Genomic DNA, 19,945 nt, shown 5'->3' with positions numbered 1-19,945 from the left:
AAGGGGAATCCTATAGATTATAAAGCTATGTATCTGCAGTGTGACGTGGTCCCCGACACCTAGTTTGCATACTCCTTGTCAATATGAGTTCTTTACCACATGTCAGATATAACTTGTGAATAGACACATCTGAAGTATTTACTGTTTCAATGCCAACCTAAAAGACCAGAAAGTGGATTTGATTATGGATGTTTTATCACTCTCGATATTACTCAATACTTCCCATATCCTGACTGTACAAACTGTTGATTTGATTTCTGATGTAATGCCATACTTAACCTTCAATAAAACGAGTTTAAAAAAAAACAAAAAACTTTTGTCTCATCAGTCTACAGAGTATTTTCCCCAAAGCATTGGAGATCATTAAGATGTTTTCCGGCCAAAAAACTGATATGACCCTTAATGTTCCTTTTGCCCAGCAGTGGTTTTTGTCTTGGAACTCTGCCATGCAGGACACTTTTGCCCAGTCTCTTTCTCATGATGGAGTCATGAACACTGATCTTACCTGGGGCAAGTGAGGCCTGCAGTGCTTTGAATGTTGTTGTGGGGTCTTTTGTGACCTCTGATGAGTCATAGCTGCGCTCTTGGGGTAATTTAGCTCAACCGGCTACTCCTGGGAAGGTTCACCACTGTTCCATGTTTATCGCCATTTGTGGAACATGGCTCTCACTGTGGTTCACTGGAGTCCCAAAGCTTTAGAAATGGCTTTATAGCCTTTTACAGACTGATATATCTCAATTACGTACTATTTCTCTTTTGTTCCGTAATTTCTTCGGATCGCGGCATGATGACTAGCATTTGAGGATTCTTTGGTCTATTTCACTTTGTCATGCAGGTCCCATTTAAGTGATTTCTTAATTGAGAACATGTGTAGAAGTAATAAGGCCTGGCAGTGGCTAAGGAAAATAAACTGAGTTTATTTGAGGGAGTGAGGAGAGTGGGGCAATTGTTTTTTATTTTTTACACAGGGCCCTGTAGGTTTGATTTCTATTTCCCTTAACAATAAGACCTTCATTTATAAATTGCATTTTGTGTTTACTTGTGTTATCTTTGTCTAATATTTAAATTTGTTTGGTGATATCAAACATTTAAGTATGACAAATATTCAAAAGTATAAGAAATAAAGAAATATATAGGGGTGGTCTGAAACTAACATGTATTTTAATCCTAAATGTCTGCTATTTAATCTAATCTCTTTTCTAATATATTTGAATTAAAAAGCTGCTATTGTTTCTTCATTACGCTATATAACTGCTTTATTTACATTTTTTTTTTAATCTACCATCTCTGTGCATTAAATGTAATACTGAGCATCCGTCGGAATTGCCAACTGACACATGCTCAAACGAGCAAGGACTAGCTCGACCCCTGAAATGGAGGTCACTGATGACACTTCATTGGAGGGAGCGGACAGAGACAGTGACCATACTTTACACCCTGATGAAGTCCCATTTGAGTATCCCAGCATGGACTGGGCGTTCTCAAATGAAGCATCATCAAAGAGGAAGTATTAAAAAAAGTAAAGTTTTTAGTTAGCGTAGTAAGGGAATTATATGGACTTCTTAAAGTGCACCAATCACCAGGATTTTCCCATATAATCAAAAGCCAGTGCTATACTGCCACTATCAGGCTGATTCTATACAGACCTTTAGTTGTCAGCTAGAATGTATAGTTTTTGAAACACAAGCAAGTAAAGTTTGTAAAATGAACAGTTTTTTGATTGGCAGCAGGAGCCGAGCAGCTGATTGTTGTGGTGGGATTTGATAGTGATTTCCACCCCCCAGCCTGTCCGTCCACCCCCTATCTATTATTTATGCTAATTCCATTATAGAGGAGTTCATTATACAAACTTTACTTGCTTGTGTTTCAAAACCTAGCTGACAACTAAAGGTACTGTATGTCAACAAAAGAGAAGGTCAACCTGTATGAGGACACTCCCGCAGCAATGTATGATTCATCATGAAAAAATTACCAATCTATTTTTTCAAAAGGGAGACAGCAAATCCAATGCAATTCATAAATATTTTATTGTGAAAAATAATAATTAAACAATAACACCAACACCATTAAAATGAGATATATGCAGAGTATTATTATAGAAATAGGACAAACAGCATCCAAAATAGCACATGAAAAAATTCATAACCAATCGTATAAAGTGACAAGTGCCTCAAGCTTACTAAAAGTCACTAAAAAACAGAACCTGCCATATAAAAAAATCCAAAGTGCAAAGTGCAATTGCACATAACCCTATGGACAAGGCAAAAAACTGCTCTGTAACCTGCAGCTATATAAGCATAGGGCCACTTTGGAAGGTATACTGAAAAACACGTGCTACCACCCGGTAAACAGAAGCACACCGCAGTATGATAGCAAAAATAAGCGTCTGCTCACTGCAATGCACAGCATTAAATCGCATACCGCATCGAGCACATTCAAGATAGTAAATTACCTGGGTGTAGAAGTATATACGTGCTGTTGTCCTATATGTCCCGATGCACGTTTCGCACCCGGCTTCAACAGCTGTTGGTAGCACGGGTGGTAGCACGTGTTTTTCAGTATACCTTCCAAAGTGGCCCTATGCTTATATAGCTGCAGTTTACAGAGCAGTTTTTTGCCTTGTCCATAGGGTTATGTGCAATTGCACTTTGCACTTTGGATTTTTTATATGGCAGGTTCTGTTTTTTAGTGACTTTTAGTAAGCTTGAGGCACTTGTCACTTTATACGATTGGTTATGAATTTTTTCATGTGCTATTTTGGATACTGTTTGTCCTATTTCTACAATAATACTCTGCATATATCTCATTTTAATGGTGTTGGTGTTATTGTTTAATTATTATTTTTCACAATAAAATATTTATGAATTGCATTGGATTTGCTGTCTCCCTTTTGAAAAAATAGATTGGTAATTTTTTCATGATGAATCATAAAGGTACTGTATCTATAGAATCAGCATGATAGCGCCAGTATAGCACTGGCTTTAGGTTATATAGGAAATTCCTGGTGATTGGTACGCTTTAATTCAAGTATATCAGAAAAGAGATTAGATTATTACATTAAATAGACAAATATTTAGAATTAAAATAAATGTTCGTTTTGGACAACCCTTTTAAAGAGTGAGGAATAAAAATAGCTGGAATAGAGGAATAGAGCTATTTTTGGTATCAAACACATGGAAGACTGCATTAAAACAAAACAGCATTCGCCAGCATCCATTGACAATTAATCTGGTATATCTATCATGGCATTAATATAAATAGCACTTGACATGGTAGAGCCAAGATATTATTCTAGATTGAAATTAGTGGGTCAAACATGTCAGCAAATTACAGGTTAATTCAACATGTTGCCTGCTAATAGATGTACTATTGTCATCCATAAAAGGGCCAGAATAGTACATGGTGTGATTTCTTGCCACGTGGCGGAAAATCGCTCATGTTCACTAGCAAATAGGTTAACATTGGTCAGTGTGTTGTACAATACACACACGGACAGCACGCTGGCCAAAAACACGAGTAGCCTTACCCCTTAGCCTTAAAGAAGCATTCCCATCAAAGTTTTTATCCTCTAAATACAGTGCCTTGCGAAAGTATTCGGCCCCCTTTGAATTTTTCAACCTTTTCCCACATTTCAGGCTTCAAACATAAAGATAAAAATGTTAATGTTATGGTGACGAATAAACAACAAGTGGGACACAATTGTGAAGTTGAACGAAATTTATTGCTTATTTTAAATTTTTAAAAAAATAAATACCTGAAAAGTGGGGCGTACAAAATTATTCGGCCCTTTTACTTTCAGCGCATCAAACTCACTCCAGAAGTTCATTGAGGATCTCTGAATGATCCAATGTTGTCCTAAATGACTTCTGATGATAAATATAACCCACCTGTGTGTAATTAAGTCTCCGTATAAATGCACCTGCTCTGTGATAGCCTCAGTGTTCTGTTTAAAGCGCAGATAGCATAATGAAGACCAAGGAACACAACAGGCAGGTCCATGATACTGTTATGAAGAAGTATAAAGCCGGATTTGGTTACAAAAAGACTTCCAAAACTTTAAACATCCCAAGGAGCACTGTGCAAGCGATCATATTGAAATGGAAGGAGTATCATAACACTGCAAATATACCAAGACCCTGCCGTCCATCCAAACTTTCATCTCAATCAAGGAGAAGACTGATCAGAGATGCAGCCAAGAGGCCCATGATCACTCTGGATGAACTGCAGAGAACTACAGCTGAGGTGGGAGAGTCTGTCCATAGTACAACAATCAGTCGTACACTGCACAAATCTGGCCTTTATGGAAGAGTGGCAAGGAGAAAGCCTTTTCTCAAAGATATCCATAAAAAAGTGTTGTTTAAAGTTTGCCACAAGCCACCTGGAGACACACCAAACATGTGGAAGAAGCTCTGGTCAGATGAAACCAAAAATCAACTATTTGGGCACAATGCCAAACATATGTTTGGCTTAAAAGCAACATAGCTCATCACCCTGAACACACCATCCCCACTGACAAACATGGTAGTGGCAGCATCATGGTTTGGGCCTGCTTCTCTTCAGCAGGGACAGGGAAGATGGTTAAAATTGATGGAAGATGGATGGAGCCAAATACAGGACCATTCTTGAATAAAACCTGTTGGAATCTGCAAAAGACCTGACAGAGATGGAGATTTCTCTCCCAACAAGACAATGATCCCAAACATAAAGCAAAATCTACAATGGAATGGTTCACAAATAAACGTATCCAGGTGTTAGAATGGCCAAGTCAAAGTCCAGACCTGAATCCAATCGAGAATCTGTGGAAAGAGCTGAAAACTGCTGTTCACAAATGCTCTCCATCCAACCTCACTCAGCTGGAGCTATTTGCAAAGGAAAAATGGGCAAGAACCTCAGTCTCTTGATGTGCAAAACTGATAGAGACATACCCCAAGCGACTTGCAGCTGTAATCGCAGCAAAAGGTGACGCTACAAAGTATTAACTTAAAGGGGACGAATAATATTGCAAGCCCCACTTTTCAGTTATTTATTTTTTAAAAAAGTTTAAAATAAGCAATACATTTCGTTCAACTTCACAATTGTGTCCCACTTGTTGTTGATTCTTCACTATAACATTAAAAATTTTATCTTTATGTTTGAAGCCTGAAATGTGGGAAAAGGTTGAAAAATTTAAGAGAGCCGAATACTTTCGCAAGGCACTGTATATTGCAGTCTGCATATCATATAGCACTGTGTACTTATAATTGCTCATTTTGCCCTTTTGCCCAGTCATCTCTTTTCTTTTTCATTAGGTCCATGACATGACGTGATTAAAAACAGACTAGCTGAATCAGTGGCAGACACGGACTGAAGATGGCCCCTGTGCAAGAACAATATATGGTGCCTTTACAGTTCAATAGCTCATGATAATGTACTTTTTCTCTGCTTTGGAGCTGGATGTGGGCTCCCTTACCTCCTGGACCCTTGTGCGGCTGCATAGGTTGCATCAATGATATATCCACCACTGAGCTGAATCCTTCTAAACTCTATGTAGAAACAGGAAGTCTCTTTTCCCTGCATAAGTCATCAAAAGAACTACAAATCTAGGTCACTGGAAACAATTTGTTGTTCTAATGATAACTCATGGAGGTAAAATAGACTTCCTGGTTCTATATAACACTTAGAAGGATTCAGCTAGTCTGTTGTTAATCATGTGATGTCATAGACTTAATGGAAAAGGGAAGAATTAACTGAGTAGAAGAGCAAAATGAGCAATTGTAAGCTTACAGCACTGTATACTATGATGACCACAATCTATTAACAGGATAAAAACTTTGATGGGAGTGCTTCTTTAAATCACACCATCCATCTAGGCAGTATTCACACATTGTGGCCGTGATGTGGGTTTTTTCGCCATGCACCATTGTTCTACCGTTTTCGTAATTATAATGTAAATAGGTCTGGAAAAAAACTGCTTGACAATGTATGAACGCAGCCTTAGAAAAAAAAATTGTTGCACTCATTTGTATTGTGCTAACTTTCTTTTGGTGACTATTTGAATCTTCAGGTCAAATTCACTCATCAGCTTTTTTTCTAGTATTATTTATTTACTATTATTTATTTATTTTTTCAAGTTTATCCGTTTTTTTATCTGTTTTTCTTTTTGTTTCAGTGCAACATTTTGTACAAGCCATGTATCATCACTTATTTTATACGGAAGAAAGAAATAATGGAAGTTTCATAAACTTCTTCTACAAATAAGTGAAATTGAAGAGCGCATAAATTCAATGATGTGAGATCTGTTTTTTTTTTCCACAGACTCATTCGCTTGAATAGACCAGGTTGTTATTATTATTTATTATTATAGCGCCATTTATTCCATGGCACTTTACATGTGAATTGTTCATCAATCTGGTCCACAATATGACGTGTCTTATGTTTTTATGCAGACTATCAGTCATAAAAATATCAGGGCTGGGTTTACAAAGCATATTTTCCAGTCCAGATGAGGACGGGAGTGGGTTTTTCAACCCAAACTTACTGCCTCAAATGTGTCTATTAGGCTGTAAATCCAGATTTGGAGACGTGTGGACAGTCCAGGTATTGCAGCCCGTATACGGACCATGAAGTACGCTCATGCGAACCTGGCCTTAGTCATAGAGTCAACTGTAACCTGTCTATGAAGACAAGTGATGGTATCCTTAAATTTACAGGGAGGTCAAAGTACTTATTTCTTCATGTATATTGTAGCCTAATGTTAGATCCTTTTGTCAATGATAATGTCACAATATATCTCATGGTGGTTAAAAGAGCAGGCACAGACTGTTCACATTGTATAGCCCTGAGCATAATGTCAAACACTGAATAGTATTAAGGCTCTCAACTAAAATGTTTTACAGAAAAATCTGCAGTTGAAAATGAGTGCCTAGATGAAATCATGACCCAAACTCCTAAACTCAAACTCAGTACACATGAATCAAGGCCAATGATTTTCTTGTCCGTCTTGATGAGGGGCATGTCGAAGTATGACGCTCTTGATTCTGTCAGGGCCAGGTGGACGGGCAGACCCAGGAGGTGGATCCACTGGGCCGAACTCCTAGATGGTGGTAACGGGTCCGGTAGCTGGAGCACTATAGGCAGCAGAACAGTCCGTGCACAGGAGTATAACGGAGAAGTCCCTGGGACCACGGAGTCACTGATGGTAGTCCGGGTGACGCAGCTCAGGTTCGGAAGCCGAGAAGATGTCAGGCGGGGTCCGGAACCTTTGGAGCGAGATGACAGGTCACCGCAGGGATCCGAGATGGTACGGACTGTCAGGATGGCAGATGGACTGCGTTCGGGGTTCGGGATTCGGTCTGGACCGGATGGCGAGGCAGGCACGGCTCTACAAGAGAGATAGGTGAGTATATACACATATACACCAGGAGACCTGACTCCTAGCTTAAGAAACACGAAGATCAGGCCCCGCCCCCTTGGACATAAACCCCCTTTATACCCTGTACCTGTTTTGCATCATATCCTGTTATTGGACGCTGGCCCTTTAAGACAGGGTCAATGACCGCGCGCGCCCTAATGCGCATGCGCGCGGCTCGAGTGCCAGAAGCCAGAGCAGGAAGCTGCGTGGAGGAAGCAGCAGGGCCAGGATGGGGCTGTGAAGCCGACGGACGCCGGGTGCGGGGACCAGGACGCTGGGGACGCGCTGGCAAGGGGTGCTGGAGAGCGGGGAGCGGCGGTGACCGGACCAAGGAACCGGGAAGCGAGACGGGGGACCCGGGGAGCGTGACAGGTGAGCCGGAGGGCAGCACAGGAGACCCGGGGAGCGTGACAGTACCCCCCCCCCCACGGCCCTCTCCCCGCAACCGGGACAGGAAGGCACGGATCAGCGGAGTACCCACATTCTCCCGGGGCTCCCAGGACCTATCCTCAGGACCATACCCTGCCCAGTCCACCAGGAAGAACTGTTGACCCCGTACGGTCTTCATGGCCACGATATCCCTTACCGCATAGATGTCGTCATCGGCAATAGGTGGAGGAGCCGAACTGGCAGCAGCGGAGAAGGGACCCAGGACAACCGGCTTGAGCAGGGAGACGTGGAATGAGTTGGGTATCCTCATCGTGGCCGGGAGCTGTAGCTTGTAGGAGACCTCATTGATCTTGTTGAGGACTTTAAACGGCCCGATGTAGCGAGGACCCAGCTTGTAGGACGGTATCTTCAATCGGACGTACTTGGATGCAAGCCAGACGAGATCTCCAGGAGAAAAACACGGAGGATCCAGACGTCTCTTGTCTGCGTGTCTTTTCATCCGCAGGGAAGCACGCCCAAGGGACGCCTTGACAGAGTCCCAAATGGTTGCAAAGTCATGGGCTACAGTATCAGCAGCAGGGACATCCGAAGAAGGGGATATAGGCAATGGGACGGAGGGCTGAAGTCCGTAAACGACATGGAAGGGAGAGCTGGAGGACGACTCACTGATGTGGTGGTTATGGGAGAATTCAGCCCAAGGAAGAAGCGTGGACCAGTCGTCGTGATGGGCGTTGACATAGTGACGTAAGAAAGAGGTCAATATTTGATTGACCCTCTCCACTTGGCCATTAGACTGAGGATGGTATGCAGATGAAAAGTCCAGAGTCACTCCCAGATGGTTGCAGAGAGCCCTCCAGAAGCGGGAGGTGAACTGAGTTCCTCTATCGGATACGATGTGAGATGGAAAGCCATGCAAGCGGAAGATGTGATGTATGTAGGCGTCCGCGAGTTCCTGAGCAGAGGGCAATCCAGCCATAGGGACGAAATGAGCCATTTTAGAGAATCGATCCAGCACGACCCAGATGACTGTGTGTCCGGAGGACAATGGCAAGTCTGTTATAAAGTCCATCGCTATGTGTTGCCACGGAACTGAAGGTATCGGCAGAGGCAGAAGACGGCCATATGGCAGGTGTTTGGGCGTCTTGTTCCTGGCACAAGAAGAGCAGGCAGAGACAAAAGCAGCGACGTCCGTGCGAAGGGATGGCCACCAGTAATGGCGTACAATCGCACCCCATGTTCTCTTCTGACCAGCATGACCGGCTGTTTTCGAGGCATGACCCCAGTGTAACACTTTTTGCCTGTCTGTCTCAGAGACATAGGTCTTCCCGGGCGGTATCTGGGCCAGGGTGACAGGGGCCACCGGAATGATTTTGCTAGGACAGATGATGGGTTGGGTAGTCTCCTCCTCCTGCTCCATGGGCATGAAAGACCTGGACAAGGCATCAGCGCGTACATTCTTGTCCGCGGGTCGGAAATGGAGCTGGAAATCAAACCTGGCAAAGAATAAGGACCACCTGGCTTGCCGTGGATTCAGTCGCTGAGCAGACCGCAGGTATTCTAGGTTCTTGTGGTCCGTGTAAATGATAACGGGGTACACTGCTCCTTCCAGAAGGTAGCGCCATTCCTCCAGAGCCAGTTTGACTGCCAAGAGCTCTCGGTCACCGATGGTGTAGTTGCGTTCAGGCGCTGAGAAGCTCTTGGAGAAGAATCCGCAAGTCACCATCTTCCCGGAGGAGGACTTCTGCATGAGCACTGCTCCGGCTCCCGAGGAGGAGGCATCCACCTCCAAGGTGAACTGGCGGTTTAACTCCGGACGGTGAAGTACAGGAGAGGAGGCAAATGCCCGCTTCAGCGAGCCAAACGCGGCATCGGCCGCAGGTGACCAGTCCTTTGGATTAGCCTCCTTCTTGGTCAAAGCGGAGAGAGGAGCAGTCAGAGCCGAGAAGTGAGGGATGAACTGGCGGTAGTAGTTGGCGAATCCCAGGAAGCGTTGGATTGCCTTCAGTCCAGAAGGAGGAGGCCAGTTGAGAATGGAGGAGACCTTCTTTGGATCCATCTGCAGTCCGGTATCAGAGATGATGTACCCCAGGAAGGGGAGAGAAGACTGCTCAAAGACACACTTCTCATACTTCGCGTACAGACGATTCTCTCTCAGTCTTTGTAGAACCAGCTGCACGTTCTCTCTGTGGGTCTGGAGGTCCGGAGAGAAGACAAGGATGTCATCCAGATATACTACCACACAGACGTAAAGAAGGTCCCGGAAAACGTCGTTCACCAGTTCTTGAAAGACGGCTGGGGCGTTACACAGGCCGAAGGGCATCACGCAGTATTCATAGTGCCCATCGCGCGTATTGAACGCGGTCTTCCATTCGTCCCCAGAGCGGATGCGTACCAGATTGTAAGCACCCCGAAGATCCAGCTTGGTGAACACACGAGCTCCTCTAAGCCGGTCAAACAATTCAGGGATGAGCGGCAGAGGGTACTTGTTTTTTACGGTGATTTGATTCAAACCCCGGTAGTCTATGCATGGGCGTAAGTCGCCCTCTTTCTTCTTGACAAAGAAGAAACCTGCTCCAGCAGGAGAGGAGGATCTCCGAATGAATCCCCTTGCCAGGCTCTCTGTGATGTAAGTAGACATGGCCCTTGTTTCGGCTGGAGACAATGGATATATCCGTCCTCGAGGTGGTGTTGTTCCAGGGAGCAGGTCGATGGCACAATCGTAAGGACGATGTGGCGGAAGTACCTCGGATTCCTTTTTGTCAAAGACGTCTGCAAAGGACCAATAGGCCGAGGGCAGCCCCGGTAGGTTCTCTGGAACCGGAGGTCGTCGGATGGGTTGTATGGTCTTCAGGCACTTCTCATGGCACGAAGAGCCCCATCGGGTGATTTCGCCAGTGCCCCAGCTGACTGATGGTTCGTGTGTCCGCAACCAGGGAAGTCCCAGCAGGATTTGATGGGACATGTGTGGAAGGACATAGAGAGCGATGTTCTCGGTGTGCAGGGCACCGATACGCAGTTCCACCGGCATGGTGATCCAGGAGATGGTGTCAGAGAGGGGTCTCCCATCCACAGAGGCAATCACGAGGGGCTTGTCGAGTGGAGTAACAGGCACCTGGTACTTGTCCACCGTGGCCTGCTGGATGAAATTGCCTGCTGCCCCGGAATCGAGGTATGCCTCAGCCGTGAACCGCGTCTCTCCCGTTGTCACTTGCACAGTCCACGTAACCGGGTCTGAGAGAGTCCCAGCACCTAGGGTGGCCTCTCCTACCAACCCTAGGCTTTGGAGTTTCCCGGCCTCTCAGGACAGGAGCATAGCAGGTGTGTGTCCTCTCCGCAGTAAAAGCAGAGGCCCTTGGCGAGCCGCTCAGCTCTACGTTGTTCAGACTGCCGCACTCTGTCGATCTGCATGGGCTCGTGGACGGGGACCCCAGCTGTCGAAGACTGAAGTACGGCGGGCTTCTGCGGAGGAGAGGAATGCCGTACCGGTCGTCTCTCACGGGACACTTCCTTGGATCGCTCCTGAAAGCGGATGTCCACTCGAGTCGCTAGGGCGATCAGGGCATCCAGGGTGGTCGGTACGTCACGACCCACCAGCTCATCTTTAATTCGCCCCGAGAGTCCTTCCCAGAAGGCGGCGGTTAGGGCCTCGTTGTTCCACCCGAGTTCCGAAGCCAAGGTGCGGAACCGGATTGCGTATTGGCCCACCGTCAGAGTCCCCTGACGTAACCGGAGAAGAGACGAAGCAGACGCGGAGGCGCGTCCGGGCTCATCAAAGGTGCCACGGAATGCCTGCAGGAAGTCCTGGATGTTCGTGGTCACAGGATCCCCCTTCTCCCACAAGGGGTTCATCCACGCCAGTGCCTCACCCTCTAGATGAGACATGATGAAGGCGACCTTGGCTAGATCAGAGGCAAACAAATGCGGCAGCTGCGTGAAATGGAGGGAGCATTGGTTTAAGAATCCCCTGCAGGTCTTGGGGTCTCCGGCGTACCGGGGTGGTGAGGCCAAACGAAGTCTGGAAGTATCTGAAGAAGTCGCCACGGGAGCTGGAGCCGTGGCTTGACTAGTGGAGGCCCGGGATGCTGAAGACGTAACTGCCGCTTGTAGCGTGTTCAGGCGGGCGTCCACAGAAGACATAAATTGCAGCATGCGGGTCTGAGTCTCACGCTGGCGTGTGAGTTCCTCCTGTACGGCTGCTAGTGCTGCAGCGGGATCCATGGCCTGATCTTACTGTCAGGGCCAGGTGGACGGGCAGACCCAGGAGGTGGATCCACTGGGCCGAACTCCTAGATGGTGGTAAGGGGTCCGGTAGCTGGAGCACTATAGGCAGCAGAACAGTCCGTGCACAGGAGTATAACGGAGAAGTCCCTGGGACCACGGAGTCACTGATGGTAGTCCGGGTGACGCAGCTCAGGTTCGGAAGCCGAGAAGATGTCAGGCGGGGTCCGGAACCTTTGGAGCGAGATGACAGTTCACCGCAGGGATCCGAGATGGTACGGACTGTCAGGATGGCAGATGGACTGCGTTCGGGGTTCGGGATTCGGTCTGGACCGGATGGCGAGGCAGGCACGGCTCTACAAGAGAGATAGGTGAGTATATACACATATACACCAGGAGACCTGACTCCTAGCTTAAGAAACACGAAGATCAGGCCCCGCCCCCTTGGACATAAACCCCCTTTATACCCTGTAACTGTTTTGCATCATATCCTGTTAATGGACGCTGGCCCTTTAAGACAGGGTCAATGACCGCGCGCCCTAATGCGCATGCGCGCGGCTCGAGTGCCAGAAGCCAGAGCAGGAAGCTGCGTGGAGGAAGCAGCAGGGCCAGGATGGGGCTGTGAAGCCGACGGACGCCGGGTGCGGGGACCAGGACGCTGGGGACACGCTGGCAAGGGGTGCTGGAGAGCGGGGAGCGGCGGTGACCGGACCAAGGAACCGGGAAGCGAGACGGGGAACCCGGGGAGCGTGACAGGTGAGCCGGAGGGCAGCACAGGGGACCCGGGGAGCGTGACAGATTCCTTAAGAAGCGCACACATCTTAATGAATCAGGAGTATCTAACGAGTGGCAAACGATTCCGTGCACTACACCTGACATTTTACTCCAGTAAGATTTCTGGTATAAGTTGCGCCACAGCTCGTCATGAATTAAATGAGCCTTGGAGTCACAACCCCGTCCCCTCTCAGTTACACCCATTTTGGTGAAGCTGGGAGAAACTAATGTGAAAACGCCAAAAGTCACAACATTTTTGTTCAACTCCCAGTTGTGCAAAAATGTAACTTTTCAAAGCAATTTAAGCCAGAATTCTTGCGAAATTGCTTTGATGATTCTGGGCTAGTGTCTAGGAGTGACGTGACATAAGATTTTGTCAATCGAGGTAGGAACAGATACAGAGTTTAACTTATGAATACACTTATAGCGGTTTTCCGGTTAAAAAAAGATATCACCTATCTGAATGACTGTTGCTTGGTGGGGGGTTGACTGCTGGGCTGCCAAGTGCTGAGCTCTGCTTTTTCCAGCACCCCAATAGCAAATAAGGTGCCAATCGGTGCGGGTCACAGTGGATAGATGATAACTTCTTTTAACTAGACAACCCCTATAAGCTTTTCACTTTGCTGAAAGTCAGTACACCAGTCTCATCAGTTCTAAGGAAACTGTCCATTAATGTATGCAGTTTCTGAAATCTGATACAATAACTTATTATGATGACGGGACTTATAACTACAGTATTTTTGGGACTATAAGATGCACATTTTAACAAGAAAAACTTTTGCTAAAAAGCGTGGAGGCAACTTCCTGTGATGGAGGAGAACACTGACAAACACATTCTCCCCAATCACATAAAGCTGCCCTCTTTCCTCCTCCTCAGCACTGATGTTTGATATCGGTACTGAGCAGGTGAGGAAGCTGCCGGAACTAAACAGGTAACAGCATACGTGGGGGTCATGTTTTGTAAAGTTATTTTTGGGGTTTGGAAGGGGAGTCAGGGCCAAGGTGCACCTTCATAGAATGCAGCCCAGGAGCTGCAGAAGGTGACACTTTTAGTTTAATAGTGAAAAATCTGGTGACAGGTTCCCTTTAAAAGTAAACCAATCTTTTGTGAGGAAACCCCTAATAATACAGGGAGTCTGATAAACCACATAGAACACTATACTATCACACCAGAAAAAGCAGTTAGAAAGTTACCTCCCCACAGCCAGGACTGCGAGTATTACAACCGCGCTGGAAAACTGCTTCAGACTTCTTTGGACGACAATACCATCTATGACCAGTCCTGTGTAATACGGACTAAATATTTCCCCTGTGATAAAGGAAAACTGCATTTATAAATTGACAACTAGCCTCAACAAGAGGCTTCAGGTTGTGCTCCCATCTGTGAAAGCAATTTTTTTAAAGAACAATTCCATCATGAATTGACATAATGCACAGAAATCTTTTACGGTCACATACCAAGACTTGATCCATAATCATGATCCAATTCTAAGTTCTGAATGAACATATACTTCTGCCCAGGCTGAGTAGTCTTTTCCCCCTAAGGCTGCGTGCCACAATGACCTATTGGTGAGTTTTTGATGTTACAGAATTTCTGCAGCATTTCTGCACAGCGGAAAAGGCACTAAAAACAAACAGTTTTATTACCTGCAGATTTTTCCCATCTAATGCAATTCTATGGAGGAAATCCACACATAAAATTCAGCATACCTGTAAGATAAATTGATATATTGGGAATTTAAAACACACACCACAGGTCAGTTTCCGCTGAGGAAAAAAAACACATTGGGCATGACATTTCTATCAATGCCAAAAATACACAATATCAAAAACTCACCAAAAACTCATCATGGGAATTTAACCTCAGGCCAGGTTCACAAGACCGTAGTTTTAGCCTGAGTGTTGTTTGTTAAAAAAATACGGACCACACTCGGATCAATGTTATTCAGTGGGACAGTACAGATGAGGAATTTTTTTCACTAACCGAATCTGTATGTGAAAAAAATTGCACCATGTACTAGTTTCATCCATAAATCAGATAATACTCACCCACTGAAGTCTATGGATGTGCAAAAAACAAAAATGATTGCCATATGGAGCCACAGTAAAATGTTTTTATGTACAGATACATTGCAATTCTGTAATATAGGAAGCCATGAATGGTCTTGTAAATAGAGATGAGTGAATCCGCAGATATTTGGGTTTGGATGGACTTAAAAAATAAGTCTGGCCTGATCCGAACTTCAGCTCGGACCTCGAACTCCAAATAAGTCTATTGGTACCCTAACTTTAGTGCTATAAAATGGGGTTGGAAAGGGCTAAGGAGCTGCAAAAATAACCAAAATGGGGATGAAAACAGGTCAATTATACTCACTGAATTTTAACACTGCTTCCGGGTCCGCTCATTAAAGCTTATGAATATTCACTGCTTGTCCCACCCACACTCTCTATGATTGCATCTGTGTTTGGCTGCAGTCAGACTGCGCCCCTGCCCTTTGTGTTGGCGTCTGTGACTGGTTGCCCTCACACTAGCTGTCTGAGTCCCCAAAGTGGAGTGTAAAAGTAAATGAATAATCAGAAAAAATGATGAGCGATCCCCAGTATTTTGATACCCAGGTGAGAGGCTGCAGCCCCCTGCTGTGGGCTGTACATCAAAATATGGGAGTGCCCAAGTGGAATTTTTAAAATTAGTTATATAAATAATTTTAAAAAACTGTGTGCGGTTCCCCCCAAGTTTGAGACCCAGTACAGATAAAGCAGATAGCTGGGGGCTGGTATTCTCAGCCTGGGGAGTTCCATAGTTATTGGGCCCTCCCCAGCCTAAAAATAGCAGCTCACAGCCACCCTAGAATTGGTGCATCCATTAGATGCGCCAATCCTGGCTCTTACTTGGCTCATCCCGATTGTCCTGGGGCAGTGGCAATCAGAATATAAGAGGTTAATGAAAGATGTGATTTGTCAAAAAATCACAACTGTTAAGAAGCACTGGATTAGTAATGGTTAGTGGTCTATGAGACCCCCATTACTAATTGTGTAAGTAAAAATAAATTAAAAAGAAATAAACACAAAGAAAAATCCTTTATTTAAAAACAAAAAACAACCCTCTTTCTCCAATTTATTAATCCCCAAAACACCCCTGTGTAAACCACAGGAACAACATCCCAGGATGATTCCGTCTCTGCTACATCCTAAGGTCGCACTGTGAGGCCACATTAGAAAACGTGACTGATCACTGTGGCATCTGGGACACACTGACGGAGCCGCAGTTGTGAGAGCGGTGATGTCAGTCAGTTTAGCTGAGGTCACAGCTGTCAGTTTCCAAGATGAACTCATTGAACTCAATGCTGGATTACCAGATTAGGCTATGTGTGCATGTTGGTTTCAGACATTTCTGTACCAAATCTGCATTTCCTGGCAGAAAAACGCACCAAAAACAAGATGCTGTTTTGACGTGTTTTCTGCCATGAGATGCAAATCCTGTCTACCTGGAACCAAATATTGAACATGCGCACATAGCCTAATCTTGGGAACCAACAGTTGCGACCTCAGGTGAATTCACTGACATCACCGCTCTCACAACTGCAGCTCCGCCAGTGTGTCCTGCCGGCCGCAGTGATCGGTCATGATTTCTTTTTTTAAATCAGGTTCATTTTTATTTTCTCAACAAAATTACATAACATAGATAACGGTCTATTTCCTCACAAAAACAGCACGAAGAAAAGGCCCATATTCGGTCACAAAAAGTACACCTAAATTAAAGAGTGTACCTGCCCCCTATAACTAACATCAGCATAGGTCACACAGTAAATATTAATTTCAATATACTGCCCATAATATGAGGTAACCAACATCTTTTGAAACAACCACATAAATCCCAGCCACTTGCAGTTCACCCTGTCCCAGCAAAGTAATATCCAGTTATGAGAAGGAGGACCAGATCTCCCATACTGTCTTGCAGCAGTGCTGAAGAGGGAAGGCTCGGAGTATCCAACCACCCCCCCAGATCTTGTAGAACTTTTTCAGTGCATTCCTTTTGAGGTATACCCCCCTCTCCAATCGAAGTACTGTATTAACTCTTTCCCTAAGTTCCCTGATGCTCATAGGAGCCGGATCCAGCCAGTGACAGGCCAACAGATTCATGGCCTGATATGAGTCGCTTAATACCAATTGTCACCGATGAACTCAAGTCCAACCCCCCCTCCAGGAGACCCAGAATGCATGTAACAGGTCTTGGCTGTAGATGTATATTAAAAACCTGTCTGATCAGCTCTAATACTGTACTCCAGTAGTCCTCAATGGTCCCAGCAACTCCTTCCCTCTGTTCCATACCTTGTTTAGCATTGCCAAAGTGGGATGTAGTGGTCTGTCCCTGGAAGAGTATCCTGCGATTGGTCATGATTTCTATTTGACCGCACACTGCAATCTCTAGATGTAGCAGAGAGTTAATAAATTGGAGAAAGAGGGGTTTTTTTTTTTTTGTTAAATAAAGGATTTTTCTCTGTGTTTCTTTTTACTGACATGATTAGTACAAGGGGGGTCTCATAGACCCCTACACATTACTAATAAGACTTTGTGGCAGCTTTGATATTTTTTGACAAATCACAGCTGTGATTAACAGGGACCACTACATGGCAATCAGGATGAGCCAGGGAAAAGTGCCAGCATTGGCGCATCTAATTGATGCACCAATTCTGAAGTGGCTGTTGTCTGCTATTTTTAGGCTGGGGAGAGCCCAATAACCATGGGCCATGGCAGCTTCAGAATACCAGCCCCAAGCTGCCTGCTATATCTTGGCTGAATATCAAAATTGAGGGGACACCATGTTGTTTTTTAAACTATTTATTTAATTAATTTAAAAAAAGCCGAGTTGGGTCCCTCATATTGTGATACACAAACAAGATAAAGTCCACAGCTGGGGTTGCAGTCTCCAGCAGTCTGCTTCGTCTGCACTAGGAATCAAAATACAAGGGACTCTACTCCATATGTTCCAAATATTTATTTATTTTTACACTCCACTGCGGGGACCCAGACAGCTAGTGTAAGATCAACCAATCACAGACGCCAGCAGAGAGGGTGTGGGCGCAGTCTGACTGCAACCAATCACAGATGCTGTCACAGAGGGTTGGCAGCAGAGCCAATGAATATTCATAGGGTTTAATGAGTAGATAAAGAAGCAGTGTGACAGCCGCGCGGGAGCTCTGTAAGTGTCATTGTCCTGCTTTAATCACTATTTTGCTTCCTTTATTTTTTTTTATCCGCACAGACGAACCCAAAAAGTAACATGGAATTACCTGAGAACAGGGCCGGCATCAGCACCCGGCAAACCCGGTCAAATGCCAGGGCCCTGGCCTCGCGGTGGCCGCAGTGGCGTACCGCTGGTCAAGGGAGCCCGGTGCCAGTGCTGTCACCGGCCTCCCCCCACCAAGGATCGCGCTTTCAATTGTATCGGCATCGCAGTTGCCGACTGCCGATACAATTTAGAGCAATGATGAGATGGAGTGGCGCGCTCTCTCTTTCATCATTCTCCCCGCTGTGTCTGTCGGCGCTCTGACTGCTCAACAGCAGAGCGCAGTGACGTCATCACTGCGCGCCTGCTGAGAGGTCAGAGCAAACGACAGCAGTGGACGTGCCGAGGAGACTGGAGCAGTGGGGGAATGAGGTGAAGTGAGTATGTACAATCACTGTGGCCAGATGACCATGGGGGTGCATTAAATGATATGGCAGCTGTATACTACATGATTGTGCCTAATGTTATCTGGCTCTGCACTGTGCTATATAGGGGCTGTGTACTACATGAAGGTGCCAAATGCTATCTGGGTCTGCACTGTGCTATATACGGGCTGTATACTACATGAGGATGCCTAATGCTATCTGGCTCTGCACTGTGCTATATACGGGCTGTATACTACATGAGGATGCCTAATGCAATCTGGCTCTGTACTGTGCTATATAGGTGCTCTGTACTACATGAGGATGCCTAATACTATCTGGCTCTGCACTGTGCTAGATAGGAGTTGTGTACTACATGAGGATGCCTAATGCTATCTGGGTCTGCATTGTGCTATATACGGGCTGTATACTACATGAATGTGCCTATTGCTATCTGAGTTTGCATTGTGCTATATGGGGGCTGTGCACTACATGAGGATGCCTAATGCTATCTGGGTCTGCACTGTGCTATCTGGGTTTATATTGTGCTATATGCGGGCTGTATACTACGCGAGGGTGCCTAATGCTATCTGGCTCTGCACTGTGCTATATAGGGGCTGTGTACTATATGAGGATGCCTAATGCTATCTGGGTCTGCATTGTGCTATAATGCGGGCTGTATACCACATGAGGATGCCTAATGCTACTGAGTCCTCATTGTGCAATATGCGGGCTGTATACTACATGAAGGTGCCTAATGCTATCTGAGTCTGCATTGTGCTATATACGGGCTGTATACTAAATGAAGGTGCCTACTGCTATCTGGGTCTGCATTGTGCTATATGGGGGCTGTGCACTACATGAGGATGCCTAATGCTATCTGGGTCTGCACTGTGCTATCTGGGTCTGTATTGTGCTATATGCGAGCTGTATACTACAGGAGGGTGCTTAATGCTATCTGGCTCTGCACTGTGCTATATAGGTGCTGTGTACTACATGAGGATGCCTAATGCTATCTGGCTCTGCACTGTGCTATATAGGTGCTGTGTACTACATGAGGATGCCTAATACTATCTGGCTCTGCACTGTGCAATATAGGGGCTGTGTACTATATGAGGGTGCCTAATGCTATCTGGGTCTGCATTGTGCTATATGCGGGCTGTATACCACATGAGGATGCCTAATGCTACTGAGTCCTCACTGTGCAATATGCGGGCTGTATACTACATGAAGGTGCCTAATGCTATCTGAGTCTGCATTGTGCTATATACGGGCTGTATACTAAATGAAGGTGCCTATTGCTATCTGGGTCTGCATTGTGCTATATGGGGGCTGTGCACTACATGAGGATGCCTAATGCTATCTGGGTCTGCACTGTGCTATCTGGGTCTGTATTGTGCTATATGCGAGATGTATACTACAGGAGGGTGCTTAATGCTATCTGGCTCTGCACTGTGCTATATATGGGCTGTGTACTACATGAGGATGCCTAATGCTATCTGGGTCTGCACTGTGCTACATGCT

At 45.6% G+C, this 19,945-nt stretch overlaps 1 protein-coding gene across 2 annotated transcripts in view; it reads right to left on the bottom strand.

The window, feature by feature from the left end:
- ABCB9 (ATP binding cassette subfamily B member 9) overlaps window positions 1–19,945 on the bottom strand; it is a 116,313-nt gene that overhangs the window by 71,378 nt on the left and 24,990 nt on the right. For both annotated transcript variants that reach the window (XM_075322997.1, XM_075323003.1), the window contains exon 3: window positions 13,967–14,081. In XM_075322997.1, the coding sequence (XP_075179112.1) occupies window positions 13,967–14,081 (115 nt within the window). The remainder of the gene's footprint in view (window positions 1–13,966; window positions 14,082–19,945) is intronic.

Source organism: Anomaloglossus baeobatrachus, chromosome 1 (genome assembly GCF_048569485.1).
Source record: "Anomaloglossus baeobatrachus isolate aAnoBae1 chromosome 1, aAnoBae1.hap1, whole genome shotgun sequence".
Lineage (NCBI taxonomy): Eukaryota > Metazoa > Chordata > Amphibia > Anura > Aromobatidae > Anomaloglossus > Anomaloglossus baeobatrachus.
This window is presented reverse-complemented; position numbering and strand designations above follow the sequence as displayed.